The 26948-nt window shown below is 36.7% G+C and overlaps 1 protein-coding gene across 1 annotated transcript; it reads left to right on the forward strand.

Annotated features, from left to right (window-relative positions):
• The first annotated feature begins 4410 nt into the window (after positions 1–4410).
• On the forward strand, positions 4411–26948 carry GUCY1A1 (guanylate cyclase 1 soluble subunit alpha 1). The gene is made up of 9 exons (XM_003205356.4): positions 4411–4523; positions 12665–13074; positions 16102–16163; positions 17357–17415; positions 18441–19150; positions 20295–20780; positions 21293–21436; positions 22914–23068; positions 25935–26948. The coding sequence occupies exons 2-9, from the start codon at positions 12826–12828 to the stop codon at positions 26134–26136; spliced, it is 2067 nt and encodes a 688-aa protein (XP_003205404.1). The 5' UTR covers positions 4411–4523; positions 12665–12825; the 3' UTR covers positions 26137–26948.

Genomic DNA, 26948 nt, shown 5'->3' on the forward strand with positions numbered 1-26948 from the left:
AGCTGTGTGGCTCTGTAGTCTTGGCTGCAGGCATTCTGGAACCTAAAATACTCGTTGCAGTTGTTGTTTTAAATAGAACTGCTAAAAATGGCAAAATTTCCATGTCTTTAGAGAAAGCATGCATCAATCTAACTTTTAATTTAACTTTTTTTCTTTTTGCCTAAATTGTCTTCATAGTTTTCCCTTTGCACAGACAAGTTGTGGGTACAAAACCATTGGCCTCTGGTTGAGAAAAATGCTTAGTTAATCAAAAAACTGTTCAAATTTTGGTGAAAATAGCCATTAGTCCACAGAATTCACAAAGCATGTTGAAGGGTAGGATTTTAAAATTTTCACGTGGGGAAGAACGGTATGAAGGATAAGTTAAAAGACTTAACAAGGCTTTTGGACAGTGTGATGCCAATTATTTTTTTTCTCAAAAAGGTCAAAAAATCATGACAGGAATGATCAATTAATTTTAGATTGAATGAACTTCTAGTGAGGGAAACTTGTGCAACTGTGTTGAAGAGAGACAGATTCACTCCTTAGTCCAACTGCAGTTTTTCTCTTGTGATCACTGCCATAGTAGCACTTTGTATCCCGTTTTTCTGTCTGCTATTCAGAGGGCAAGCTCTTCAAGGCAAATAATGATATTTTACTATATATTTGTATATGTCACTGATCTTAATTTGGGCCTTTTGAAAAGTTAAACAAGAAATACAGCATGCAAAGGTGATAGAGAAAAAGCAGTAACTCCAGCAGAATGCAAGATTACATTGGCACAATTTCCCAGCTAAGCATTCTGTCCAAGGGTAAACTCATCAGACAGAGGGTTAATTAACAATATTTCAGTTAAAGCAAAGGCTCCATAGGAATTTTCATGTGTTGACCAAGGGTCAGTGTCACTAACTGAATGGTGGCCTTCTTGATTTCTGAAATGTCAATCAGCAGTTCCTTTCTCAGACAAAAACATTTGATTGTGTGGTGGAAATGAAATACGTTGGAGGAGATGCATCTTTCACTTTTGAGTTAGGTATGGCGTACAAACACTTTAATAGGTTCATGAGACAGAGGCTACATCTATCGCTTGACACTGAAAATCTACCGCTGATCTGAAAATTAGCATCAGCTTAGATGAGCTCTGCACTTACTCTGCATGTCACGTACTCTGGATTGTGAGAGGTGGTGCATGATAGTCAAGTAATGTGGAAAAAGTCACTGGCTGCATCAGTGGTAAATTTTATAACTAGTGGAGTCACAGCTTAGTCAGAATTTGCAATGCACAAGTATACCAGGCTTGAGAGAATGGGAGGCATCATGACAAGATACGTATTATTCCCTCAGGGGAGCAGAGACTGGCACTGGGAAGTAAGAGTAGCATTTGTTAATTGATATAGTGTGAGAAATGCGCTTTCATACCTTCCTTCCAGTTTCTCTTTGGAAATATTTTACACTTCTAAGCAATTGTCATTTCTAAGCAAAAAAATATTTAAATGATAGAAGGGAGCTAAATGGTAGAAGTATCTTTTGAAATAGGATTTGAAGCAGCAAAGAGCAAGGATTACTGAATGAATACAGGATTATGATTTATATGTAGTAAAAGCTAGAAAAGAACATCCATCATTGCCCATGCTGTGGACACATTTTAGTTAGCAACATATTGGAATAGGGAAAAAATGAGATAAGAAACTGAGAGCATACAAACACCTTACAGACTTGATGTATTAAAAAAAAAACAACAGTTTTTATTACATTTGCTGCAACTTCCTGTATTGTAAATGGCTGGTCTATTTAACACTGGAATAAATATGCAAGAAAGAATTTTTATGCAGTGATTTTAATAACGTATTCTCACTCGTTTCTTTCCCTGCTATTGCTCTACAACCATGGAAAACACTCATAATCGTTAGTCAAATATTAATAAATTAATTCAGAACAGTAAGGCAAAACTTAAATTAGGTAACTGTGCTTTCAACAAAGAAGCTACATTACTTTTCAGTGTGCTCCTTTTGTTAGTTTGATATATAATAGACAACGTGGGATTTAGACACTACTTATAAACAGGGTTGAAGGCTCAGAACAAAGGTTTACAGCCTAAATAAGCTGCACACATACGTGGAGATATTGTGGGAACTTCATTCCTTTATCATCACAGGATGCTAGGAAAGTTGGTGTCATTGTCTCATTAGGAACTGCTAGGTCCAAATATTTAAACCATGTTCTGAATTGTCAGTATCACCTAAGCTGTAAACAGAAATATCCAAGGTTTGTGACTTCATGCAAAGGAAGACTGTTAAAAACAATGCAATCTTTCTTTTCTCTCCATTTTTAACATCCTTTTCTCTCCATTTTTAACATCCTGAGAGTACGAACTCCATAAGATTCATGTATTTCAGGTGCTGCAAAATACCAAGAGGCTTAAAGATTTTTTGTCTTGGCGTGAAGTTCTTTCTGAAGGCGGTACTACATTTCTTTATCCTTAAACTTACATCTCTCATTTTATCCTCTGGGAACTCATGCCTATCAATCCTTCCCTTTGCCCTGACTATAAAAAAGTTCTCTTAGCCTTTTCCTTCTGAAATGTCATATATCCCTAGAAAAAGAGAGAACTGCTTATAGAGCACATCTTTCTCTGCATATACACACACAGATGGAACCTATTCCTTGTCATGGGATTTCTTTGATAAAGAACCCAGTTAACGATACAATTAACTTTCCAGTCAAAGGAGCATTTCTTTTCAGGATAATAATAATTCAAAATCTGTTTGAGGTAGTTCTCTGAGTACATGTGAACTTTCCAGGACTTGCTTTTGGTTTATTTTTAGGGTTTGATCTCGGTTTACTGTCCAGTTTCCGTGCCTTTACACATCTGAAACAACAGAGCTGTTTTTGGTGCTGGTTTAGAGCTCCTATTCAAAGCACAAATATGTAACATTACAAATTGGAGGTACTCTACTGTCTGGCCCTTGCTTAACCCTCATAATTATTTTAAAATTGTTTCTGCCTCGAAGTAAAAGGCAGTAAAAACCAAGGAGAGTCTGTGACAGCTTGCGAAGCTTTAAATAGAGATGCACTTTTCATTACAGTCTCCATCTCGGTAAGATTTTTGAAAATGATGTGATGTCTTAGCATAGTGGGAAAAAAACAACAACCACCACCCAACAGAAACAGGTGGTCATGGTTAGTATGCCATTTTAAAGGCTTAGAGAATAGTAAATACAGAGTGGGTGCTGTGTATCATTTGAGTGGGAAGTAGTACTTGAAAGGGCCTTCAGTGTGGGGCAGCTCCTGCACTTGGTGCGAGTTTGATGATGTCTGGGTAGTTTATCATTGCAGAAGGTGACGTGCTGCAACCAAGATGTTTAACAGTTACATTTGGTCTTAATTTCGCTTCGTAATGAAATAAATCTGAGACGAGGCCATTTCCTCTGCGAAAGCTATGCAGCCCAGATCTTCTGAAGTCCTTTCCTACCACTGCAGTGTTCAGACTTCAGCCTTCGAGGATGACAGGCACTTCACATCCGTTGTGAAGCTGTCATTTCCACATCCCTGTGTGCTGCTACATCTTTTGCTGACACTCCGATTTGGAGCACTAGCCTCTAATGCAAGACACTCAAGCTGTTGCTTGTTCATTTTGCCTGAGGACTGGAACACAAAGGCTCCCAGCACTGAAGCATAATCTGCCACACCTTGAACAACAAACTAAGTTTCCTACCTTCTGTGGTGGAGAAAAAGCAAGTATCAGAGTAAAAGAACTGTCTGATCCTTTGGAAATTTTTCTATCCTTCTTTGCTTTCTGTTTTTTTTGTTTTTTTTTTTTTCTTTGTTCCTTTTTCTGTCTTTATCTCCTTACTCTCCTTTTTCTATTTTTTCTCACATAATAAAGATCAGCAGATTTTCATCATAACATTAGTTTGCAATGAGAAAGACTGCTATCTGAGAAGTGCAGCAGAGCTTTGGTGTTTAAGGCTTAGGTAAGTACACACTGATGGTAACGTAACTGCAGATAATGCTCTTGTACAGGTGGTGAGATCAACAACTGTGGACAGTTACATGTTCTCTACATTGAATAACTTACGAAAGCTTACCCTTTGTTTCACACTGTGCAGTGTTCAGGCTCTCTATCATTAAAAAGGCATTTGTTTGGATCACAAGCATGTTGTTTGGTAAGTATCATTCATATGATCCTTGTCTCATGAAAATAATGAAATCATCTCCCTTGATTAAAGGACTAATTATCTGCATTTTCCAAATTGGGAAAAAGACTTGAGAACCTTGCCTGGAGTTGCACAATTTTGTGGGAAAAGTAGCAGAAGAGCCCTTACGGTCAAAATGCATGTAATTTATCTCCACCTGAATTTGTACCTGAACTTGATTGTTGTTTTGTTTGTTTTTAATTGTGTTTTGTAGCAGAAGACATCTGTAACTATTAAACAGAAAAGAAAGGTGCCTTCTGTTTCAGCCCTGCAGATGTTATGGTAGAGAACAATTAAGAAAGTGGCTGATCTCTTCCTCAGAGCTGTTTTCTCTGCCTTGTGCTCTAGGTAAAGCACTATCAGTAGCTGCATGATGACTGTGAAAACATCTCTTCTACTGCCTGTTCTGAATGAATACACCTCTTTAATAGATACTTTTTTTCCTATCTGAAAAATTAGAAGGCCATGACCTTGCTGCTGCAGGGCAAACTATCTTCACTAATTAGAAATTCTTGCTTTTAGCTTCTCATGCATCATGTTTGATCTCAAGTGAGACTAGTTGTGTGTTTAATATCATATGTACACACCAACATGCAAAAACCTAGAACAACAAAAGCCAAGGGCATATTTTTCTTCAAAAAGAAGAAAACAGCCAAGCCAAGCCAGTGTTTTGGTGACAATAGTAGGAGAACTGATAGGGACTAATCCTATTCCTACTATACCCAGAAGCTTACTATCGACTTCAGTGTGAGTTGGCATGAGTTCTTAAATATGAATAAATATGAAAGGCAGTTGTCTGTGATTTTCAGTGTGAAAATGATCTTGTAGACATTGTACACACAAGTCAGAGGTGACAAAAATTACATTTTAAAAACTCTGCTCTTGAAAGCTACTAGTGAAACACTTGGCTTTCTGCAGACCTAATTTTCAAGCCATTTTCTAAGATGTGTTCAAGGAAGTTTTTAGTACTCCATCATTTCTAAAACTTGCTGTTCATTATTATTTAAAGCTCTGAACACAAAGGGAGTATTTTAACATATGCACTAAGACACTACACTCGATGTTTTATATTCCTCTATGACACTCCAGTATCTTTGGAAAACAGTAATGGTGTTTAGGAAAACCTGTGGGCCAGTTTTGTAAACAATTATGCACATTCAACTTCAGGCAGATGAATTCATGCAGATACAAGACTCAGCAAGACGAGTGTCTTTGAAGATGCAGAAGAATTATTTGGTCATCTCTGGATGCTTTACAGTTAATACCGTGATGCTCAAAGGAGAAGTAACTTCATGCGTTAGCAATGGGCAGTTTTGATAAGTTTATTGTTTCATTTATTATAGAAGATGTAGCAATCCTGGTTAAATCATAAATACTAGGTAAAGATTTCAGTGCAAAATACTCTGAGAAAGCTATTCATTTCTTTTCTATTACAGCAGATTACAATTGTTTTTTTACTTTCTTTGGCTCTAGAAAGCGTTTCCAATCTATGAGCTAAACAAAAATCAAATCTCTCAGATATACAAAATCATAGGTATACTCAAAGAAAAGTTTGCACTGGTAAGCTTGAGAGATACAGCTGTAAGTAGGTATTTGGAAAGAATCAGAAAACACAACAGCTGACAACTATTTCATGTTCTAGAATCACAATGCTTTGCCTTTTGTGAATTCTAATTTACATTCCACTGACTACGGGCAAGACTTTGATCTTTGTGTTTAACTCCTTCACACTGCCATGAACATTGTATTTCTGCAAGTCAAGCTCTTATTCTTGAAATGACAGAAAGAGTGCTGAAGACATCCGTTTGTTTATATGCTTTCTTCTTATGGTGCTCACTAAAATCTTTTGTGGACTGCAAATGCAGACTAAAGGGAAATGCTATATTCAAAATATATTCCTTTAGAAGTGTGAAAATAATTTCTGGACATTTGGGATAGGTTTTGCTAATGTTTGTCCTTACTGTTTTAGTCGCTTCCCCCACTGCGTACCTGGATCACTTAAGGTGTCACCAATTATGTCACTTCATTATGAGGAGCTCTGAAGACATTTAAATAATGAGTTGTGGCTGCACACAACAGATTGTACTTGCATGAAATATCTCTAGCTGTTCCCCAGAACTAGGGCCCGTGAGCAGCCAACCTTCAGAGCTCCCACGGTTAAAGTAGCTGGAGTTTTCATGAGCACCACCTCTATTACAAGTACTCAGCTGGAGGTACTACCCATGTTTTGGACCTGTAGTGGAGTTTAGAGGAAGCACCACAATCCAAAACTGCTATTTCTGCCTGTGAGCATGATGGAAGAGCCAAGAATCAGGTGCTGTGGGGCTGCCTGCTGGGCTTGCTGTGGAATGTTTTCACAGATCGCCTTTGACTAACAGGAAGAGAAAAATTTTCCCACGCTATCTTCTCAGCATGCCTCCCTGTTATTTGGTCCTAACACAGGAAAAATATTTACCCTGTGAAAGTGCATGCGATACTTAAAATGACAAATATGTATCTTATAAGTTACATTTGGGAATCGGCCCTTCCTTTAGTTACATGCCAAAACATGGCTGCAGTAATTAAGGTTTCCCGTGTGCATTTAACCAGCCTAAGCCTCTCTTAGGGTTATATTTGGATCCAGGAATTTGCTGTAGACCACTGGAGGGAAATGGGTCAATCAGTACCAGAAATTCAGTGGTACTTTAAAACTAGGGATTCAGCCTGTCTCCAAGCCCATTGGTTTCTCTGCTGAGGCACAGAGCTTGTTGTTCTTATACCAACGTTAATGTTTTAAAGCAGAAGAAACGACCTTAAAATGACATACATTAGAAGTTTTGAAGTTTGCTTATGTATTCCCTGAAACTTATTTTCTGCTGATTGCCACGAGAACAAAGGAATAATTCAACTTTCTTATTTTCTGCATCTCCTAGCTTTGAATTGTCATTTTTGCAGCAGATCACAGTCCATGAGATGTGTATCGCTGTGGAAATAACTGATTGCATTTCTCTGTTTCTTAAAGCAGTTCATGAAGAAAAGTGTACAAAGGTGAAGAAATTTCACATGAAATGGGGAGAAAGTCTTGTAAGCAATGTCTAGATTTTTAGCTTAAGCTGTTATATGGGACACAGGGATGAGTCACCACATTGAAATTGGGTTTGGTAAAATATTTGGGCTGTTAAATTAACAATTGATTACTATGGGTTGTAGTATGTATTGTATGTATTACTACCCATATGTTGTATGTATTGTATGTAAACTACCTAGTTTAGTAGTCACTGCAATTTCACTAGACATTTAAGTACAGGCAGTTCCTTTCTACCAAAGGTGTGCTGTGATTAATAGAACTGTTGTGAGTGTACTTCTTTTAGAAATAGCCCCAAACAGAGCTAAATCTGGAAGTCAGGACACTGGAATTAGGCTTGCACAGCACAAAATGGCATTTAGTGCTTTGGAGTGAAAAATAACACTTCCCTAAAGGGCTCTGGTGTACAGACAGATGAGAAGTAGGGACAGCTTGTCAGAAAGAGGGTTGGATGTTTACAGGGAAAAAGCACAAGTTAGTGCCTGACAAAGCATATTCCTTTCTGGAGATAGAGTATAATTTGAGGTTGCTGAATCCAGCCATGTCAGGGGTACGACTGCCTTATTGTGAAGTCCCCTGTTAAAAATCATTTCACCTGATCTATAGAGAGGACAACAGTCTTGTCTTCAATTATGGCCTTTGCTCAAGTAGCAACTGTGCAGTGAAAGAGCCTAGAGTCTTACTGAAAAAAAGGTATTACTTTGTAGTGTAAGTACAATGGTATCTACACAGGTGTAGTAATGATCACAACACAAGTGTAGTGATCACTATGTAAGTGTAGTGATGATTCAGTGGTCACCTAACACCCAAGTCCTTGGTTTTGCAATTTTCTTTTTACACTTATATTCTTTATGCAACTTGGTCTTACTGGTATTTTAATTTAATTAATTAATTAATTAATTAATTTTAAAAAATCCTGTCCCTACAATGTACTACATCTAATGTGTACACTACATGATATTCTTGGCCAATGACACAGCTGTCCTCAGGTAAGCTAGCCATTGTATTTACTCTGTTAATGACAGAACTAACTTACTAGAAAGGAATAAATAAGGCATCCTCAAATTTCAGTGGAAGGTTTAGTCTCTGAATGCAGAGATGCAGAGAAAAACCCTGGTCCTGTTTACAAGGACATGTGTCTTCCAAGATGTCCTCCACTTGAGTCAACAACTGGCACTGACTAGCATTTTTCTATCTGTTATGACTTACTGCCACTCAGACATTTGGAAACAGATTTGCCCGTCTCCTCCAGTTACATATATCTTGTGTTTCCCAAAGCAGCCATTCCCAAACAAATCAACTTTTTGAAGGTATGTGCACACTGAATGTGCTCAAGTTCAATGAAGCAGCCCAAGTAAGTTAGTTTGCTTACTTGTGCAGGATTTAGTGAGATTTAAAAAAAAACACAAAAAACAGCTTACGTTGACTTCTTAAAATATTAACTTCTATTTTGATGCAGACTTGATCAATTTTCTCTGAGCATTTTAGAAAGCTCCTTAAAATCTTTGGAAATGGACAAATCAAAGCTTTGATTCTGCTGCTGCACATGTCTCTTTAAGTAGGAAAAGTCAAGTGTTGCTATTGCATTTCAGAATTTAAGTCAAAATTATAGGATTTAGTTTTATTACGTGAGATTCTTTGCTGAAAAGAGCAAAATGCACATTGAGCTATTCCTGATAGGGTGGTGGGTTCTAATCTGTCTTGCTACTTGTGGTTTGCTTGTGTGTAAAGAGCCAGACAGATCCTGCCTTGCTCGGTGCTGAGGCCTACTGGCAAGGGGTAAAAGGCAGTGATTTCTTTAATCCCACGAGGATTAGAGCTTGGTGGGAATTGCAAGTCTCCATTTTGCATAAAGACAAGACAGATGTTAACAACTACTTCCCGTTCAGGCAATGAGTTCCAGACCACACTAAGCTCCTTCAAGCACTGCGATTGCTCTTGTGCTGCAGAAAGTTAGATACAGTCAGTAATATATTTTGAGGGTTTTTTTGCATCAGTCAATATATATTTTTAAAATTATTGCTCATTATGCTCAGTTCACCTAACTGATACGTCTGACTAAAAATAAAAAGTGGCACTATAGCATAACGTATGTGACTCTGATCAAATGATGTGGCTTATGTAAAGAAAGAAGTATTTAACATTGCTTCTGATTTTTCCTCCCGTGTCTTTAAGATTAAATAACAACTTTAGCTACTGTTAGCAAGTGTTATTGCTTAATTCTTATAAATGACTGCATTAATATAAGGCAGTTTTACTGTATGATTTATTCATTGCAATTGTCAAGGAACTGTTTTAACAGAGGAAAATATTCAGAAGCAGCTAGTACAAATAATCACACAGGAAGACCTTTTGGCTGTAAGACAAGTACAGATGTAAATACACAATGAAATGTTTGCACAAAGCATTTTGAACATTGTTAAATTATTCTACTGCTATGACTATGCCGTGTGAAGTCATCTTAGTTTTTCTGAGTGGCACAGTGCCATGTTGTATTCAGCCAGACACTAAATAAATTTGTTGCTTGTAGTTTGTTCTCACCACAGATTATTTAATTTCAATTTTCAGTTTGCTTCCAAAGGTAAATATGACAGCAATTAATACAGCAGAGATGAAGAATTCATATAAAACACTGCTGCTCCCATGGGATAAGCTCTCACAAAGCATGTTTGGAGAGGGATCAAAACCAGAAACTTTTCCATATTTTTTCAAGTGCCATATTTTTTTCTCATGGTCAGAAAATGTTTTTAAACATTATGAAAAATGGGAGGGCTGGAGTCTATAATTCTTGAAACGCATTTGCAAATGTTTGGTTCAACCTGTGACATGTACCATATCTCATCTTTCTTATAACTTTTTAAAATCCATCGTACTGCTGGAATTTCTTCTTTAAACACAACATAGATGATTCACAGTCCTTCTCCTACAGACTTGTAAAAAACACTGCCCAGTAACAGTTGGTGTGGGGCAGGTTTTCCTAGAAAATGATGTTTTCTGAATTTTAGATGGATTAAGTGCAAGGTAGGATACCAAATGGAAACTTGACTTTTCAATTATGAAAGAACTAGTTTATAGATACTTTTTATTTCAGTGTTTGAATCCTCTGAAGATGTGATGGCACGAGGTTTTCACTTTGTTTCTTCAAATATGTGTTTTAGAGGGTCTTGTCACTGCAAGCCAAGAGCATAATCTTGCTTTGGTCACCGCTTTAAACTTGTCGTGCCTGTTAAGTTGACACTGGTTTGAACTGGGATATATGCTATCAAGGGACCATTCCCTTTGTTCATGGGAAAACAAGAACTTCAGGACATTTACACTAATAATACACTAATTAATACACTATCCTAGCATGCCAGTGACCCCCCCTTTCCCCCCAGATAATTCAGGATTACTGGCTTATAGAAACAGAAAAACAGTTCCACCAGCAATAGGGGAAAAAACAAACCAAAAAGCCCAACCCAACCAGAAACCAGTGATCGTTGCTGAAGGTCAGTCACTGCCTTTGTTCTTAGTTCAGTGCAAATGCCGTAAGTATTTCTTGGTATCTAATTTAACCATTAACTCCAGCTTACATTCTTTGCAGAGAACATTTTTTTTTTTTTTTAGCTAGCACACATTCGCTGAGAGATACTTTAAATATACTTTTTTTTCTTTCAAAATTCTAGTTTTTTTTCTTTCAAAATCTAGTAGTAGATATATGTTGAAATCTAAGGCCCCAAACAGCAGAGTGCTTAAGTATATGTATGTAAGTTCCATCACAGCCATTGATCTTCTCATCCTTTGACAATGGTTCAAATGTATAATTATGTTATTCCTTTTCTTAACAGTATTTCAGTACACGAATTCAACAAGAAGTACAGTTAAGTACAGGAAAGGTGGATTTTTTTATTTTTTTTGTTTTGCTTTTCTCTTTTAATAATGTAATATGAGGTTTTATAACGGCTAATGAAGAAAAATATTTATGTATATATAACGATGCTTATACTATAACTAATAACAGTATATGTTCATGTATATCTCGAGAGCGTGATCCTTGCTTGGAACTCTTCACTGCCACGTTTGCTACACCAGAGTATGCAGCCCTAAAAAATAAAGTGTTACTGATATTCATATAGTAGAAACAAGTAAATTTCAGCATTGAAATCAGGAATATAAAATCTTATGCAAACATTCTTTTGCCTCTTCTTCTTATCATTGTATTTACAGATTCTTACAATAATGCTTCTGTAGTTTTGATAGATGCCCTCTAGAAGCTGTCCTGCCACCATCAGCATTGCAGCACACTTGAAAAGGGCCTTTTCTGCCAGGCTTTTTTTTTCAGCAGGAGGTCCAGCCAGAGTGCCTTCTGCTTGTTGCTACTTTTATTGCATCACTTGTGCAGCACTCCCCTGCTGTGCCGTTCATTACCGCTGTTTCAAAAGCGGCAGTTCATAACTTGTATTAGGGAATTATTTTTTACCTCGGTCTGGTGGCCCTTTGGTTGTCTCAGAGAGAGGAATAAGCAGTGTGGTGCACAGCCTGATTGAAGCCACAGTGCCTCTGAAAGAAAGCCTTATTGGCCTGTACCTCCAGAGAGAGAAATGTAATGCTTCAGCTGCTTCAAGTGTTGCCAGAAGCTCTCAAGGGTTATCTTGTATTGCGTGGGGATGAGGAGATCCGATTAAATGAGGTATGGTCAATGGAAAATGAATTAAATCTTACTGAAATAAATAAAACAAGCAGGGAATTAATTCCAAATTAAACTGAAATGTTCAACTCTGGCTTTAATGCATTGTTTGAAAGACATCACCTGTAAAAGCATAAAATCTCTTGGCGTTTCCAAGCAACTGCATCAGTTACGTGTCTATTTCCCACCTGTTGTGGACAGTAGCTGTGGCTTTTACAGCAGGCACTAACCCATGGTCTTGGACGGTCAGCTGTTCCAGGCAGCTGAGTGCTAACTTCAGTCAAATAGTTCTCTGCTCCAAGAAGGATGCCTTTGGCATTGATTAAATGGAGATTTAAGCATCCATTACAAATCAGTTTCATTGTGCCACTTCAAGTAGTTTTAATAGCTGCTTATGAAGAATTAAAAAGATTTTCTCATTAGAACTTTGCTATTTGCTCTTTCAGGAACCTCATCCATCATCATGAACAAAGATGTATCAGATAAAACAGTTCCTCTGCCTTAATTGCTGGAGCCACGATTCAGCCAAGCACTTAGCCATGCACACAATTTTAAATACCTGAAGCATTCAAGTCAGTAGGGATTACATGCTTAAAATACTGCATGAGCAAAGCTTAAGTGTTTTCTTGAGCAAGGCTTTAGGAAAGCCATTATTTTAATTCATGCGTGGTAAAAACTGCCATTTCATTTTTAAAGGAGAAAATAAAATAATGCATTTGCGTTGTTTTTTTTGTTTGTTTTTTTTTTCTTCTTTTCTAGGGGCACACATTTTTTCCTGAGATGACTTACAGCTACCAATAATCTTCCACAGTGGTTGCTTCATCAAATATTCTGGCATCTTCTTCTCTTGTTAGTAAACAGAAGAGTACTATTAAATACCAAGCCAAGTACTCTTACCCTCAATAGAAAGACAGTACAGCATGTTCTGTACAAAACTGAAGGACTTGAAGATCACGGGGGAATGTCCTTTCTCCTTACTGACTCAAAGTCGTATTGCTGATGAACATGAGAAGGGCTGCACAGAAAACAGCTCCAGAGCAGCTTTGCCCATCTGCAAAGAAGTCCACGAAAAAGACACTCAAGGAAACCTTCCACAAAGGAAAACGAGCAGAAGTAGAGTGTACCTGCACACATTAACTGAAAGCATCTGCAAACTAATATTTCCTGAGGTAAATGGGTACTGTGTATTAATACTAGTGTTTCGTTACGTACATTAAAATTTATTTTATGCAAGCCTTTAGGTGTAAGCCTTCTGAAAGCTGTTTTGACTTCAGAGCTTGTATTATTATGTAGGTCAGCAGAGGTTAAATCGTCATTTCATCCTTTCCAATTCCTTTTTTATACAATTTTGCCACAATCAGTTTTGTCTGCTCTTCAACTATCCCTTCCATTGTATTTCCCTATGTTTTGTCCTGTATTTGCACTTTTCTGCTGCTCATTTTAATTGCTCCTCTTAAGAGCATGTCTTTCCAAAGAATTTTTCCAAAGAATCTTATGAGTACAGCTGGAGAAACTCTGCCCTGGTAGCTAATTACATGAATTCCATGTTTACCTAATCAATTCACCTAACTGAATCCATACGATGTGTATCATTCGTTATTACAAATAAATACACAAATAAACTCACTGTTTTCATCTGCTATTATACTAACCTCCTGCGATATTACTTTAAAGACATGTTTAATGCAAAGGAAAATTCTAAAGCGTATATTTGAGCAAATGATTCAAACAAAGAAATAGAACTTTTGTCATATGTGAGCTGTGTCATAGCTACTAGATTTAAATGAGTAAACACTACAGAACTTATCATCTAAGTTCCAGTGTCCTCCAGCAGAAACCACGTCTGACTCTTTGCCCTGGAGAGACTGATCAGAGTATCTGTGCAACTGGGAAATGCAGATTATGTTGAAACACTGGGGTAATTAATATATTTTCAGTAATAATCTCTGCTCAATTCTAGTGAAAACAGACACAGCACATGCTTTTTCTGTATATGAAGAACTACAGCTTTAAAGAAAGTGCAACTGCATAACATTCAATGTGTGGGTATGCCTCAAATTTTGCTGAAAACATGGACAAATAGACTGGTCTATATTGGGATGACATAGTGAATGGCCATCTCTGAATACTCAGTTTATTGCAATTCCGTTACTTGTACTAAGAGCATTCAGTGTGCCTTACTAATTGTGCTGTTTGCATGTCTATTTTTCAATTCTTCCATCTATTATTTTTTTGGCAAAACTTTTTATTATCAACTTTTATAGGCTAAAGCAGACTTCCAACTCAACAACGAACTGGCAAAGCAACCTTTCTATGATGCCATGATTGGTGCTTTAAGATTGGCTGTACTCTTGCATTTCATTTGATTTTTATTTTCAACATGTATTTGTTGGTGGGATTTTTAGTGAAATAATCAGTAATATTTTTCTTTAAAAATGATGTAAGTGTATGCAGCTGCCTGTTACGTGAACACAGCAGGCTAGACCCTCTGCTGGGAAAAATGACTGGCAAAGTCAAGGAGACCGTGACCATGTATTCCCAAAGCTACTGAACCTCAAGGTTATTGTCGCAGATATTAACAGTTATTGAAGTTTTATGAATTGGAACTTTGTTCAGATATAGTAGTCTGTTCTCACGCTGTCCAGTTTCAGGGTCTGTAGACAGAAACCTTCCCAGTCATTCTTCATAGAAGGGTTTTGTTTGTTTAAAAACGTTTTTCATTGCTTTGATACTTTAAAGTGCCTTGCTTTTCGTTAGCAACCAACCTCATTTTCTTTCCCATTCAAAATACGTGGCCATATCATGATTCACAGACTCCTTGTGACATCAGTAAGCTGTGCATGGAAATCCATGATATAGTGTAAGCAGGATAAACTTTTGATCAAATTGGTCCTTACATTGTTTAGACTACTTACGAGCTTAATTACCTCACTTTCAAATATAAAAAGTGGAGGACATTATTAGAATATGTAATACATATGTATGTTAATACTACTTGAGGAATGCGTACTTAGACTTAACATAAATTGCCCAGTGAGGGTGTGGATGCCTGTAAGCATTCAGGGCCAGGCTGGATGAGACTTTGAGCAATCTGGTCTAGTGGGAAGTGTCCCTATCTATAGCAGGGGGCTTGAAACCAGACTATCTTAAAGGTCCCTTCCAACCCAAACCATTTGTAGAATACATAGTCAGATTTCTTTTTTTACATATATATATAAGTGATTCTAGCATTGTCTCAAAGTCTTATAGTCCTGAAAAAGGAGATAATCTGAATCAAAGAATATTATATTGATTTGTAGTAGCTGCTTTTGAAGCTGTGCTACCTTTCGCTGTTTCAACCTTGACAATTTTGAAAATTGCCCTGAAAAAAAAAGGTATTATTTCGGGAAAAGTTAGTCATTACAACTTTTTAATATGTTTTGCTGAGTGTATAATGCAGAATGTAGATGATTTGTTTTTCTTCTTTTGTTGTGTCATTCTGTTTTGTTTTGTTTTGTTGGGTTCTATTTTTTTTTTGTCAGAATAAATTTTTCTTATTGATCTTAGTAGTTCTGAATTAAGGGATTGCTCTTTTTTAAGGGTAATGAGTTATGCTAGAAAGTCGAGTTAGTTAATTTTCAGCAGTATTATCTTTATTGTCATCTGACAATTTGGAGGTAAAGCACATCATTTTTTAGAACGCCTAACCACACTTGCACATCAAATAAGGGGCTTTAATTATAGGTTATAGTGGTACTGGAGCAATAGGTACTGGTACTGCATGGTAAGAGAAAGTTCTTGGATGTCAGGGGGAAATTCTTTACAGAGAGAGAGGTGAGGTGCTGGAACAGCTGCCCAGAGAGGCTGTGGATGCCCCGTCCATCCCTGGAGGTGTTCAAGGCCAGGTTGGACGGGACTCTGGGCAGCCTGATCTCGTGCCAGATCTGGAGGTTGGTGGCCCTGCCTGCGACAGGGGGGTTGGAACCTGATGATCCTTGGGGTCCCTTCCAACCCAAGCCATTCTATGATTATATGGAGCTTAAGGCATCAACATGATCTAAACCCCAAGCACAGAAACAACACACTCTTTCTAACTATACTATCTTGAAAAAATATGGCAGTCCCAAGGACAGCACAGTAATTCTTCTCTGTATAAAATGTTATGATTAAATTTTCAGCAATGATATTTAATCAATGTAGCTTTCTTTCTTTCTCAGTTTGAAAGACTAAATCTTGCACTTCAGAGAACGTTAGCAAAGCACAGGATAAAAGAAACCAGGTATGTATGTATAACAGACTTGCAACTAAACCATGCAGTAGAAATGTTTTGCAGAGTTCATAATGACTGGAGTGCTGGCTGGGAATCAGGACTTCTGGAATCTGTGTTCTGTTACCTTGTTAAATTGCTGCATGACATTTCATGCAATCTAAGTTGGCTTAATGGGCAAATTTAGCCATTTGTGCAGGGAAACATTGCTTAAAATAAGCAGATGTTCTGGGGGAACACTCAGACATAGATGGGAAAGATGGATATAGTTGTCTTATTTCACAATTGTATGGCCTTCTAATAATAAATAAACCACTGGTATTTCTAAGAGTCTGGGAAAAGAATTTTAAATTCAAATGATTATACAAAAAAAAAATTGTTTTCTAGTATGTGAATGCTTACATTCTTCATAGCTGCTCAGAAGTGTATTATAATTGCTGATTGGAATACTTTATTATGTATTGGAATATGGAGAATGAAGCAAAAAAAGTAGTATGCTATTCTGTATTCTGCATGTACATATGTTTAAGTTATTTCAAGTAAGGAAATTCAGATAATCTGTATCAAAGGCTCACAGCTTGTGCGAAGATTGATCTAAGCTACATCTCATCATTTTGTGTCTGACATTCAGTTGATATTTATCAACCTTAGAACTCATAGGGTTGCTGTTTTGTAACACAGAAATCAGGATCTCTACCAATTGACAAGTGATTTTAGAGTTGATTGGTATTTCCTATCAAAAACAAATGCTTTATTACCTCTCTTTAACTTAATGTAATTCCAAGAAATGCTTAAATATATACTCAAATTACACTATATATTTGTATATATATTATATATACAATATTTATTATTTGTGAATATGAAATACACTTACAACTGCAAGTAGCAAAATACAAATGAAACAAAAGATAAGGTTGTTGCAAAGAGGCTGTAATCAATGACACACTGCAGCATTTGGCCTCAATCCATAATCTGAATTCAGACAACTAAAATTTAAATTTATCACAAATGCACAGGATAATCTAAGAACCTACTAAGGCCCATTTTGAATGAGAAAAAAATCTACAACAAAACCTTCCTATTTGACTGGCAGAACTTAATCTTTACAGAGTAAATACAGAGTAAATAGTATTGCATACTATTTCTGTCCCATTTGTCCTGATTTTTCAGGAGTTTTATTTCTTTTTTTATGATCTTTGCAGAAAAACTGGTGATAGAGAAGATTTTGAAAAAATAATCAGTGATCATGCTATTGCAGCAGGTAATGCATTCTTGTTCAATAATACATGTATATTACATGTACAAATATTTATGTAAAATGAGATATGTACAAAATAATATATGCATATATAAATTGGGCTTGTTAAATAATTTCCTCCTCATGATGGCTGAAGTAATGCCAACATCACATAGAATGAACTGTTTCTGGGCAACTAACAGCCCAGAGTGTCAAAATTTGTCAAGTCTATGCTGACCCCCAACATGCAACATCTAGAGAGAGTTGAAAAGTATTTTTAGTAACATGTTATACTGGTGAGAAAATGTTTGATTCTTTACATCCTCTGAAGGATTCTAGTCAGTGGGATGAGAACTGCTTTAATTTGGAATATGGGAACTGGCTACATCTATAGTAGCCAGTACTTATTGAAGTTAGTAAATTAACATTTCCACGAAGTGAAGCATCGTCCTCTGTAACCTTAAACAGTAAAGCTGATCATGTGGCAGATAACCCTTGTCAAAAAGATTCCTGTGGAGCTAGCTGTGGAGCTAGGATGTTCCCAGCAATCAGTTTGCATTCAGCTATCCTTTTAAAATCAGTTTACTGTGAAGATGTGAGCTGTTCTGTGCTGCCTGGTCTCAGAGCCCTGGAATATTCCTAGAGGCATTTGAATTACTGGATTTGGCACGGTATTTATATCTGCACAGATCTGATTTTATTCTTACTTTTTTATTATTTTTATTTTTAATTATTATTTTATTTCTTTATATCAAGCTAAAGCAATTGGTTTAAGTCCCGTGCCCAAATGTGCATTCATTTTGTCTACACTCTGACCACAGCACAATGGATCGTTCCAGACTGCAGCCCATCTCTCCATGTTTTTCAGGCACCAGATAGAACAACCTTAGTCGGTCACAGCAGGACTCCTAAGTGAGAAGGCCCTCAGTTGTCTGTGCTGGAGCAGTGAAGGATATTGCTGATTTCATTAGGTTTAGGACGAAAAAATTAGAGGCTAGCCTGAGATTGCATGATGAGTATAGCTCTGATTTAAATGTAATTCCATGCAGGTGTTCCTGTGGAGTCTCTACGAGAATCTCTTGGTGAAGAGCTGTTCAAAATATGCTATGAAGAGGATGAACACATATTGGGGGTTATTGGAGGAACCCTTAAGGACTTCTTGAACAGTTTCACTACTCTGCTGAAGCAAAGTAGCCACAGTCAGGAAGCAGGAAAAAAGGACAGACTTGAAGAAGTTTCCATATTATGCCTGGAGAAAGATCAGGACTTCTTAAACGTGTATTATTTCTTTCCCAAGAAAATCACAAGTCTTATTCTATCTGGCATTATTAAAGCAGCAGCTCATATTTTGTATGAAACTGAGGTGGAAGTCATGCTCATGCCTCCTTGTTTCCATAATGACTGCACCGAGTTTGTCAATCAGCCCTATTTGCTGTACTCTATACAAGTCAAAAGTGCAAAACCTTCTTTATCTCCATGTAAACCGCAGTCTTCACTTGTGATTCCTGCCTCTGTGTTCTGTAAGATTTTCCCGTTTCATTTTATGTTTGACAAGGATATGTCTGTTCTACAAGTTGGAAATGGGATAAGAAGACTTTTGACCAGAAGAGAATTTCAAGCTAAGCCTAATTTTGAAGAATATTTTGAAATTCTTACCCCTAAAATAAGCTGCACATTTAGTGGAATAATGACAATGTTAAATATGCAGTTTACAGTACGAGTGAGAAGATGGGACAATACTGATCTGAAGTCATCTATGGTAAGAGTCCTTTTATAATCTTTACTTCAGTGATGAATTTGTTTTCTTCTTTGGAGACATGCAAGATAGGTAGAGTTAAAATAGCCATAAAACAAAATAATGTTGTATTTTACATCACTTATCTTTCAACCTCTAATACAACTTAATAATGATGATCTATTATGAGGACAATGTAAGGTAATTCAGATTTTGAAACCAACATTCACTGAAAATTCTCTTGAACCACTACACAAATGGGATTTGACTGTTAACTTGATTTTGAAAGAGTCATTGGAAATACAGAGATAAACTAATAAATTAAGCTAAAGCCAGTGGCATGCCATGTTGCTGAGGGTAAGAGCATCACCAACACAAAAAATGGGACAGTGGGAGTTCTACCAAAGCTTGAATTAGATGCAAACAGCAGCTTTTGAATTTGAGGAAGGGAGTTTCTTGTGTTAATTCAGTCTTTGTTATCTTTTGTACTTTGCATCTTTTATAGTCATATATCTTAACTGGTGCAATTGCTACCACAAAAAAAAAAAAAAGGTGATTCAAAGCAACATGAAGGAGACCTCCTCAGCACCTTCCACATTGCACAAGCGAATAGGGGAAGAACACAAAAACAGCATTTCACACAAAGTATATTGATTTTTTAGATCATGAAAATGAGTTATTTCTGGTATTTCTGCTTTTCAATTTCGAGTCTCAGTGAGTACTTTAATAAAACTTTAATAAAACACAAAGCACATTTTCTCATTTTATCTTACAGAGAGAGTTGTGCATGACTCAAACAGTATAGTTCTTATCAGAAATCTATTGGCCACTCAAATCAATAGCAATTTATTGGTGGCTAAAAATGCACAACATTCTTCTTTTGATTTTTGTTTGATCCCTAAGACAAAATTGATACTTACCAATACCACATTAGTGTTTTATCCTTAAGCTGTTTTACCTTTTGCACCAGAAGTCTAAGGTAAAATAAACTGAACTTATTATTTAGCCCTATGATTTAGCATTCCATGTTTTATCTCCAACAAATAGAAGAAAATGTGAGAATTGTGGGTCAGTTCAATTCTCCTGTGGTTCAGCAAAATATGTTTCTTGTTTCTAAATACTTGCCTTGCATGGTGTGCATGAATTCTTGTTTCTTTAACTGTTTCAGGTAATGGATCTCAAAGGCCAAATGATCTATATTCTTGAATCCAGTGCAATCCTATTCTTGGGATCTCCATGTGTGGATAGGCTAGAAGATTTTACAGGACGTGGATTATATCTTTCAGATATTCCTATTCACAATGCACTGAGAGATGTTGTTCTGATTGGAGAGCAAGCCAGAGCTCAGGATGGACTGAAGAAGAGGTTAGGAAAGCTGAAAGCAACCCTTGAACAGGCCCATCAAGCACTTGAAGAGGAAAAGAAGAAGACCGTAGATCTTCTGTTTTCTATTTTTCCTGGAGAAGTTGCTCAGCAGCTGTGGCAAGGACAAGTGGTGCAAGCCAAGAAGTTTAATAATGTCACAATGCTTTTCTCTGATATTGTTGGATTCACTGCCATCTGTTCCCAGTGCTCACCTATGCAGGTTATAACCATGCTTAATGAGCTTTATACTCGCTTTGATTACCAATGTGGAGAGTTAGATGTCTACAAGGTACAACATTTTTTGCTTGTATGTGGGGCTGTGGGGCAGGAAAGGAAATAAAGACAAAATGGGACAGAGAATAATAGAAGTCCAAAAATATTTTGCCTAAAACCTTCATTATAAGAAAAAAATATTAAGATCAATCATAAAACAAAAACAAAAGTAGATCAACAGAATGAGCAATATATGCAGCCAAGCGAGAAATACATCAAAACCTAAGAGGTCATTTCTAAAATGGATTTCAGTTACAGTGCTAAGAATCTGGGGTAAATCAATGTGTTTAATGTAACTACAGGTGTCTGACAGTAGGAGAGCAAGGAAAAGTATTCTAGTGTCGTGCCCAGCAATAAATACTAGCTGTGCACTGTTGCCTTTTGAAGGATACCACAGGATTTATTCAAGACTTAAATAATTTAGCAGGACAAATAGGATTCAGTCAATAGGGAGGTAGCATATTGAAGCCACAGACTATTCTTTTATATGACTATTGTAATACTAAAGAACAAATGTGCCTGTTTTAGGTTGAGACTATTGGAGATGCCTACTGTGTTGCTGGAGGTTTACACAAAGAAAGTGAAACCCATGCTGTCCAAATAGCATTGATGGCCCTGAAGATGATGGAGCTGTCAGATGAGGTGGTGTCTCCCCATGGGGAGCCTATCAAGGTCATATATTTTATTTTATAATATTTTATATGGTAAAAAGGAAAATTTTGATTGCCTAGTTGGTCTGGGGGTATTTGTTTCAAGGAAAATTTGCATTAACTCAGACAAGTTGGGGAATCAAATGTGTATAGGTGGAGAGGCTGACTACTTTATTTCTATGAATATGAATGTTGTGGAGAAATAAAGATGAAGCAGAGGTCTTAAAATCAACCCAGTTCCTGCTAAATTAATGGGACCACACTGATACTCTGCTGTTTTTGTCTCCTTAGCAATCAATTTTATTATTTTCTAATTAGGAGACTAATCCTCTTTCAAAATAAGAACCTAGGAGAACATGGAAGTATTCTCAGGCAGCAGTCACTAACACGAATCATCAAAGACATGCTCTAATTGCAGTAATCCACACATCTTTAAATGATTCTGTTGCTGGTCACCATAAGAATGGTGCCAATGCTGGCGAGGCCACTGTCAGTTTCAGTGGTAGTGACATTTATGGCCTCCTTTCCGTGGAGACATGAGCAGCTACTGAACTTTCCACCTGGAATGTGGTCTTGTTATTTTTAATACAGGTGTCTTGATTAATTATGTCTTGCACTTGCTTATTTTTAATATTTGCCTGGTCATTTGCCCCATTAGAAAAGGAGCTTCGGGCTTCTTTGATTGTGTTTTAAGGAATATTTGTATTCTAAGACCAAGAAAATGTTTTTTTACAAGGATTACAGGCTCTACATTTATCACAGAGAACAGCAGTATTAAAAATGATGGAAATAAATACCGTTATATTTGTGTTTCACAATATCACATTAAATTATGCCTGAAAATATGGAAACATATCTATGACAGTATTACAACATGTTTATAATTTCCATGCAAATGCTACTTGTGTAGTTTTGAATGATGAATGTTATTACATTCTAAAAGTAATTTTAAAATAGGAAGAAAAAATAAATTCTAGAAGCTTCTCCGTAGAAAGCAGCACCAACTAAACAAAACTCAAAATTCAAACTATGAATTGCAAAGAGGAGGTATCAAAATGTTTCCACTGCTGAAGAGCATATACATATTTTCTTCACTGTTCCCTAGGACTTGTCTTCTGACCTTAACAGCAAAGCAATTACAATTTCAATTTAGTAACTTTCATCAGTCTAACATTGTGCCATGCAGTCCCTCCTAGGAAAATATTTAAGTGTCATAGTAACTCCTGATGGTGTTTTTAGATGAATATACTGCCAGAAAGACCAACTTTATCTCAGTCATGTCAGATGAAGAGTGATTTACTATGCAAAGCAAGATATACTTGGGCTACTTTCCAATCTACAAGCAGTAATGACCAGAATACAGACATATTAAGTAGACTGTACTAACTCAGTTTATATTAGCAGCTCAGTTTTATTTTGTAATAAAGAAAGAATTTTTAAAACTTCAACCATTTCATTTGTCTTACCTAATTACGACGTTTTCTGCCTTTTATTTAAAGATGCGTATTGGCCTTCATTCTGGATCTGTTTTTGCTGGAGTTGTTGGAGTTAAAATGCCTCGTTATTGTCTCTTTGGAAATAACGTAACCCTTGCCAACAAGTTTGAATCTTGCAGTGTACCTCGAAAAATAAATGTCAGCCCAACAACTTACAGGTACAGTGCTTCACAGTGTGCATCAGTAAAATTTCCACTTGAAGTAGTTAATGTAAAAGTTGTTCATTATCTTGTTATTTTTCCCTGCTTTCTTTTTACTCTTTTTATCTGACTGCTCGTGATTGCACAATAGTTATTTTTATTCAGAACGCAATCATAAGCAGCAACAGAGTGAAATGGAACAGCTTACATTTATTTTTCAGATGTTATGATTAAAATAAATGGAGGACCTGAGGCAGTTTTGCTTCTTGCCCTGAAGCTATATACCTCTTGCCTTTTTTTGCCTCTCATAAAATTGGCTTTTGTCTGAGGGAGGTGGCTTTCACTGATGTGCAGAAATCAAACTCTATAACCACAGAGTTATAAAGCAGGTGTGTTTTATCAGCGCTGCGCACACGCCAGATGCAGGTGGGTAATCCCTCCAAGCCTGCATACCAGAGGGCAAGAAAAGCACATACTTAAAGAACAAGCTGCATACGTATGCATTAGATTTCCAAGAAAAGGTTGGGTTATTACAATGAGTCCCCAAAATGATTGACATTTCTCCCCGCCCCGAGTCTCAGTTCTTTTACACACACGTGGTGTCTCTCGGTGCTCCTCTGGTGGTCTTTTGATGAAGGCTGCACGTCTTTCTCGCTGTATGCTCTTTGACCCGGGTCAGGTTGGAGAACGTTTGACTCGCTCTGGTTGGTCATCTTATCAGCTACAACTCAGTCCACCAATCCGCTGCTTCTCCGTTAATTTGTGGTTTCCCTGTCTGAGCCTGCTACCTTGCATTCCAGAGATAGGATAGCAAACAATGTTATTTGGAGAAACAGGAGACCCGCTGTCTGTGCCAACTGTCTAAGTCTGTAGAAAAGCATCTGGTATCGGGGGCCAAAACCTGTCTAATGAAGGTCAGAACTGCAGCTGCCGATTCAGCACCCCACGAAGGCACCTAACCTATTTTCCTTAATTCCTGGATGCCAAACTTATGCAGATGCACTTGAAAATAACATCCTAATCAAACAATAGTTAAGCATCACTGTACACATCCCCATTCTCTTTTGATTAAGGAAGAGGAATGAATAGGTTGCAGCGAATCAACCATGATAGTGTTTATTTCATGCATGTCTTGATCCCAGCTCAATTTGGACCTCTTAGTGTGGAACCTAGGCTGTACTATTTATTATTCACTCAGATCATTTTTAGTAAAGGATATTTGGTTTCATGCAGATAGTTAGCAGGCTCTCCCATGGGAAATATATCATCTTTCCTTTGTCCTCTTAGCCTAATATTCCCTTTGTATTATATCTCTAGTTATACTTAAAATTACCTTGCAAATACGTCCGTGGCCAAGTTATACTGTCTTTTATGTTCCAGACAAAACATTAAAAACCTTTTTTAAATTTGGTGGTAACAACTGTCTGAGGTCCAGGTAAAGATCTGAGTTTTATGCCACAAAACTCATACAGTTTATTGTTTCTTCCAGAGTAGCCGAAAATTTTAAATATGAACTACAGAGAATGAATTCACTAGTAGGAAGTGATAGTGCTGGATGAGTATAACAACCAGAAATATGGATATAAATTATTTTTTTCATTTTAGAAAGATTTTAGAGACAGCAGTACCATTTTTTGGGGGTGCAGAAACAGGAGTAATTGAAATAATCTGCTACATTCAGAACCGTAGCCTGGACAGCTGGCTGTACTCAGCTTCTACTTGGAGCTGTGTATCTGATGTTGTGTCAGGACTGTGTGGCCAGTGTCAGAGAAGTTGGCATAGGATATTCTGAAATCCCCTGCGGCAGTACTGTGTGACTTAGAGGGAGCAAAGCTAAAGATTACCTTCTGCAGGTGAAGGCAGATGTATCAGAGCACACATAAGTAACTTGGGTTTGGATCATGCAGTCTAAACAGAGACATAGCATCATCATCTCCAGTGCTTAGCTGAGTCAAAAGAACTGTAGTGGCCAGTAATGACTTTTTCCATGTCCACGTGGCAAATCATTCTGAATCAGATTGGATATGGTCTTTTCTTAAAATCACTATACAGTTCTTTCACACAAAACTTGTTTATATTCTGAGGCGTAAGAGGCTCTCTGTTTGCCTGCTTATTCATCTCAAGACAACATCTCAAATAAGTAAACTGTTGAAAGAAAAAAAACAAACTCACACCATAATTATTTGGATGCCTAGAAAACAGGCAATGGAGTTGAAGGGTAAACTATAGTTATTATTGCCACTGCATGCTTTTTCACCTGAGTGAATGATGCAAGAACAGTCTTTGTGTTTAATATTTTTACATTAAGACCCATTCATACGGATTTATATACACACTATGGCATCTTGCACAACTCCTATCTGTAGCAGTATTTATTTGGAACCTTAGGTACCAGTCGTCAATATTTATCCCTGAAGAACAGCCATCTATGTTTCAGATATTGAAGACCATTAGGTTTTGTGGAAAAAATTCCTAGAATTGGCAGGAGGATCTGAATAGCTTAGTTAATAATCTTGTCAGTATTTCATTAGTTTAACATTAATTGTGCTGCCGTTTTCACATGCTAATTTGAATTAGCTCTCATTTTTGAACTAACTAAATCATTTTTGCAAGAACTTACAACAAATACAGCACCTATATTCAAAACACTGACAAGACAAAAAAGAGAGGTAATATTCCTGCTTGTACTGGTGCCTGACTTAATGAGTTATCAAGATTACCAAATAAATAGTTTTTTTAAACTTTTCAGTAAAAAACATAAATACTAAAGTAAATTTTGACCTGTTTTATAAAGAGTTCATGAAGAATTATGGACTGTATTTGTATATAGTAACAATTAGTGATTGATTCCCTTTTAACCAAGGCAATTCATTTCTTGTTACAGATTATTAAAGGAATATCCAGGTTTTGTATTTACACCACGCTCAAGAGAAGAACTCCCTCCAAATTTTCCCAGTGATATCCCTGGAATTTGCTATTTTCTGGATGCTTATATTCAAGGAACAAGCTCACAGACTTGGTTTCAAAAGGAAGATCTGGGAGATGGCAATGCCAATTTTTTGGGTGAGGAAACAGGAATAGACTAAATCATCTACTACATTCAAACATATAGAATAAATGTATAAATATTCTGTTTTTTGTTTTTTTTTTTTGTATAAATTGAAAATTTTAAAAAATATATGAAACATGAAAGCACTTTAGATTGAGAAAACCTGAAAGCCAGTATTAAAATTTCAGGAAGTATGTAACTGACTCCTTTATGTTTTTCCTTTGTATAAGGAATGTAGTCACTAAAATAATATTGCAACTTCACTGTTTAAAATGCCACTGAAAAGTACGTGTTCCCTGTGATAATTTGTGAGTGCTACATAATAATCCTCTCAGTTCTTTCTGCACTGAGAATTCTAGGTGTATTGTGTATGCAGTGTCAGGAAGTGTAATGTGCAAGTGATGCAGCCACATGCAGTGTTGTGAGCTGGTGCTTATCAATGACCGTTAAAAGTTTATTTTATTAGTGATTCCATAAGAAAAATTGTCTTAAAAATATCATCACTGCTACCACATACTCCTTCAAGAACATCCTTTGGGCTCCATCTGTACAGCTGCTGACCATCTCTAACACTTGCTGAAGTCAGTGTGTTGAGTGTGCTCAGCATCTTCTGGATAGGGCTGATAATTGTAGCTAATACACATATACATAGAAGAGTTTCCTGCTTACTGTTTCCTGAACTTTCTTCTGTGTATAAAATGAATATAGATTCTGTATAATCATTGTATAATCACGTCCTAAAGTTTCTGTAATCATCAAACAGTATTTTAGTTCTTGGGGTTTTTAAAACACTTTATAAAAATATCAACTTGCTGTTATGTATTAGAGCAATAAATGTTTTTCTTTGTT

Source organism: Meleagris gallopavo, chromosome 4, assembly GCF_000146605.3.
Source record: "Meleagris gallopavo isolate NT-WF06-2002-E0010 breed Aviagen turkey brand Nicholas breeding stock chromosome 4, Turkey_5.1, whole genome shotgun sequence".
Classification (NCBI taxonomy): domain Eukaryota; kingdom Metazoa; phylum Chordata; class Aves; order Galliformes; family Phasianidae; genus Meleagris; species Meleagris gallopavo.

Excerpts from the sequence above, each read along its gene's own strand:
- GUCY1A1 (XM_003205356.4), top strand. The coding sequence starts at position 12,826 with ATGTTCTGTACAAAACTGAAGGACTTGAAGATCACGGGGGAATGTCCT. Across the intron at positions 13,075-16,101 it reads GCAAACTAATATTTCCTGAG|TTTGAAAGACTAAATCTTGC; the intron begins GTAAATGGGTAC and ends TTTCTTTCTCAG. Across the intron at positions 16,164-17,356 it reads CACAGGATAAAAGAAACCAG|AAAAACTGGTGATAGAGAAG; the intron begins GTATGTATGTAT and ends TGATCTTTGCAG.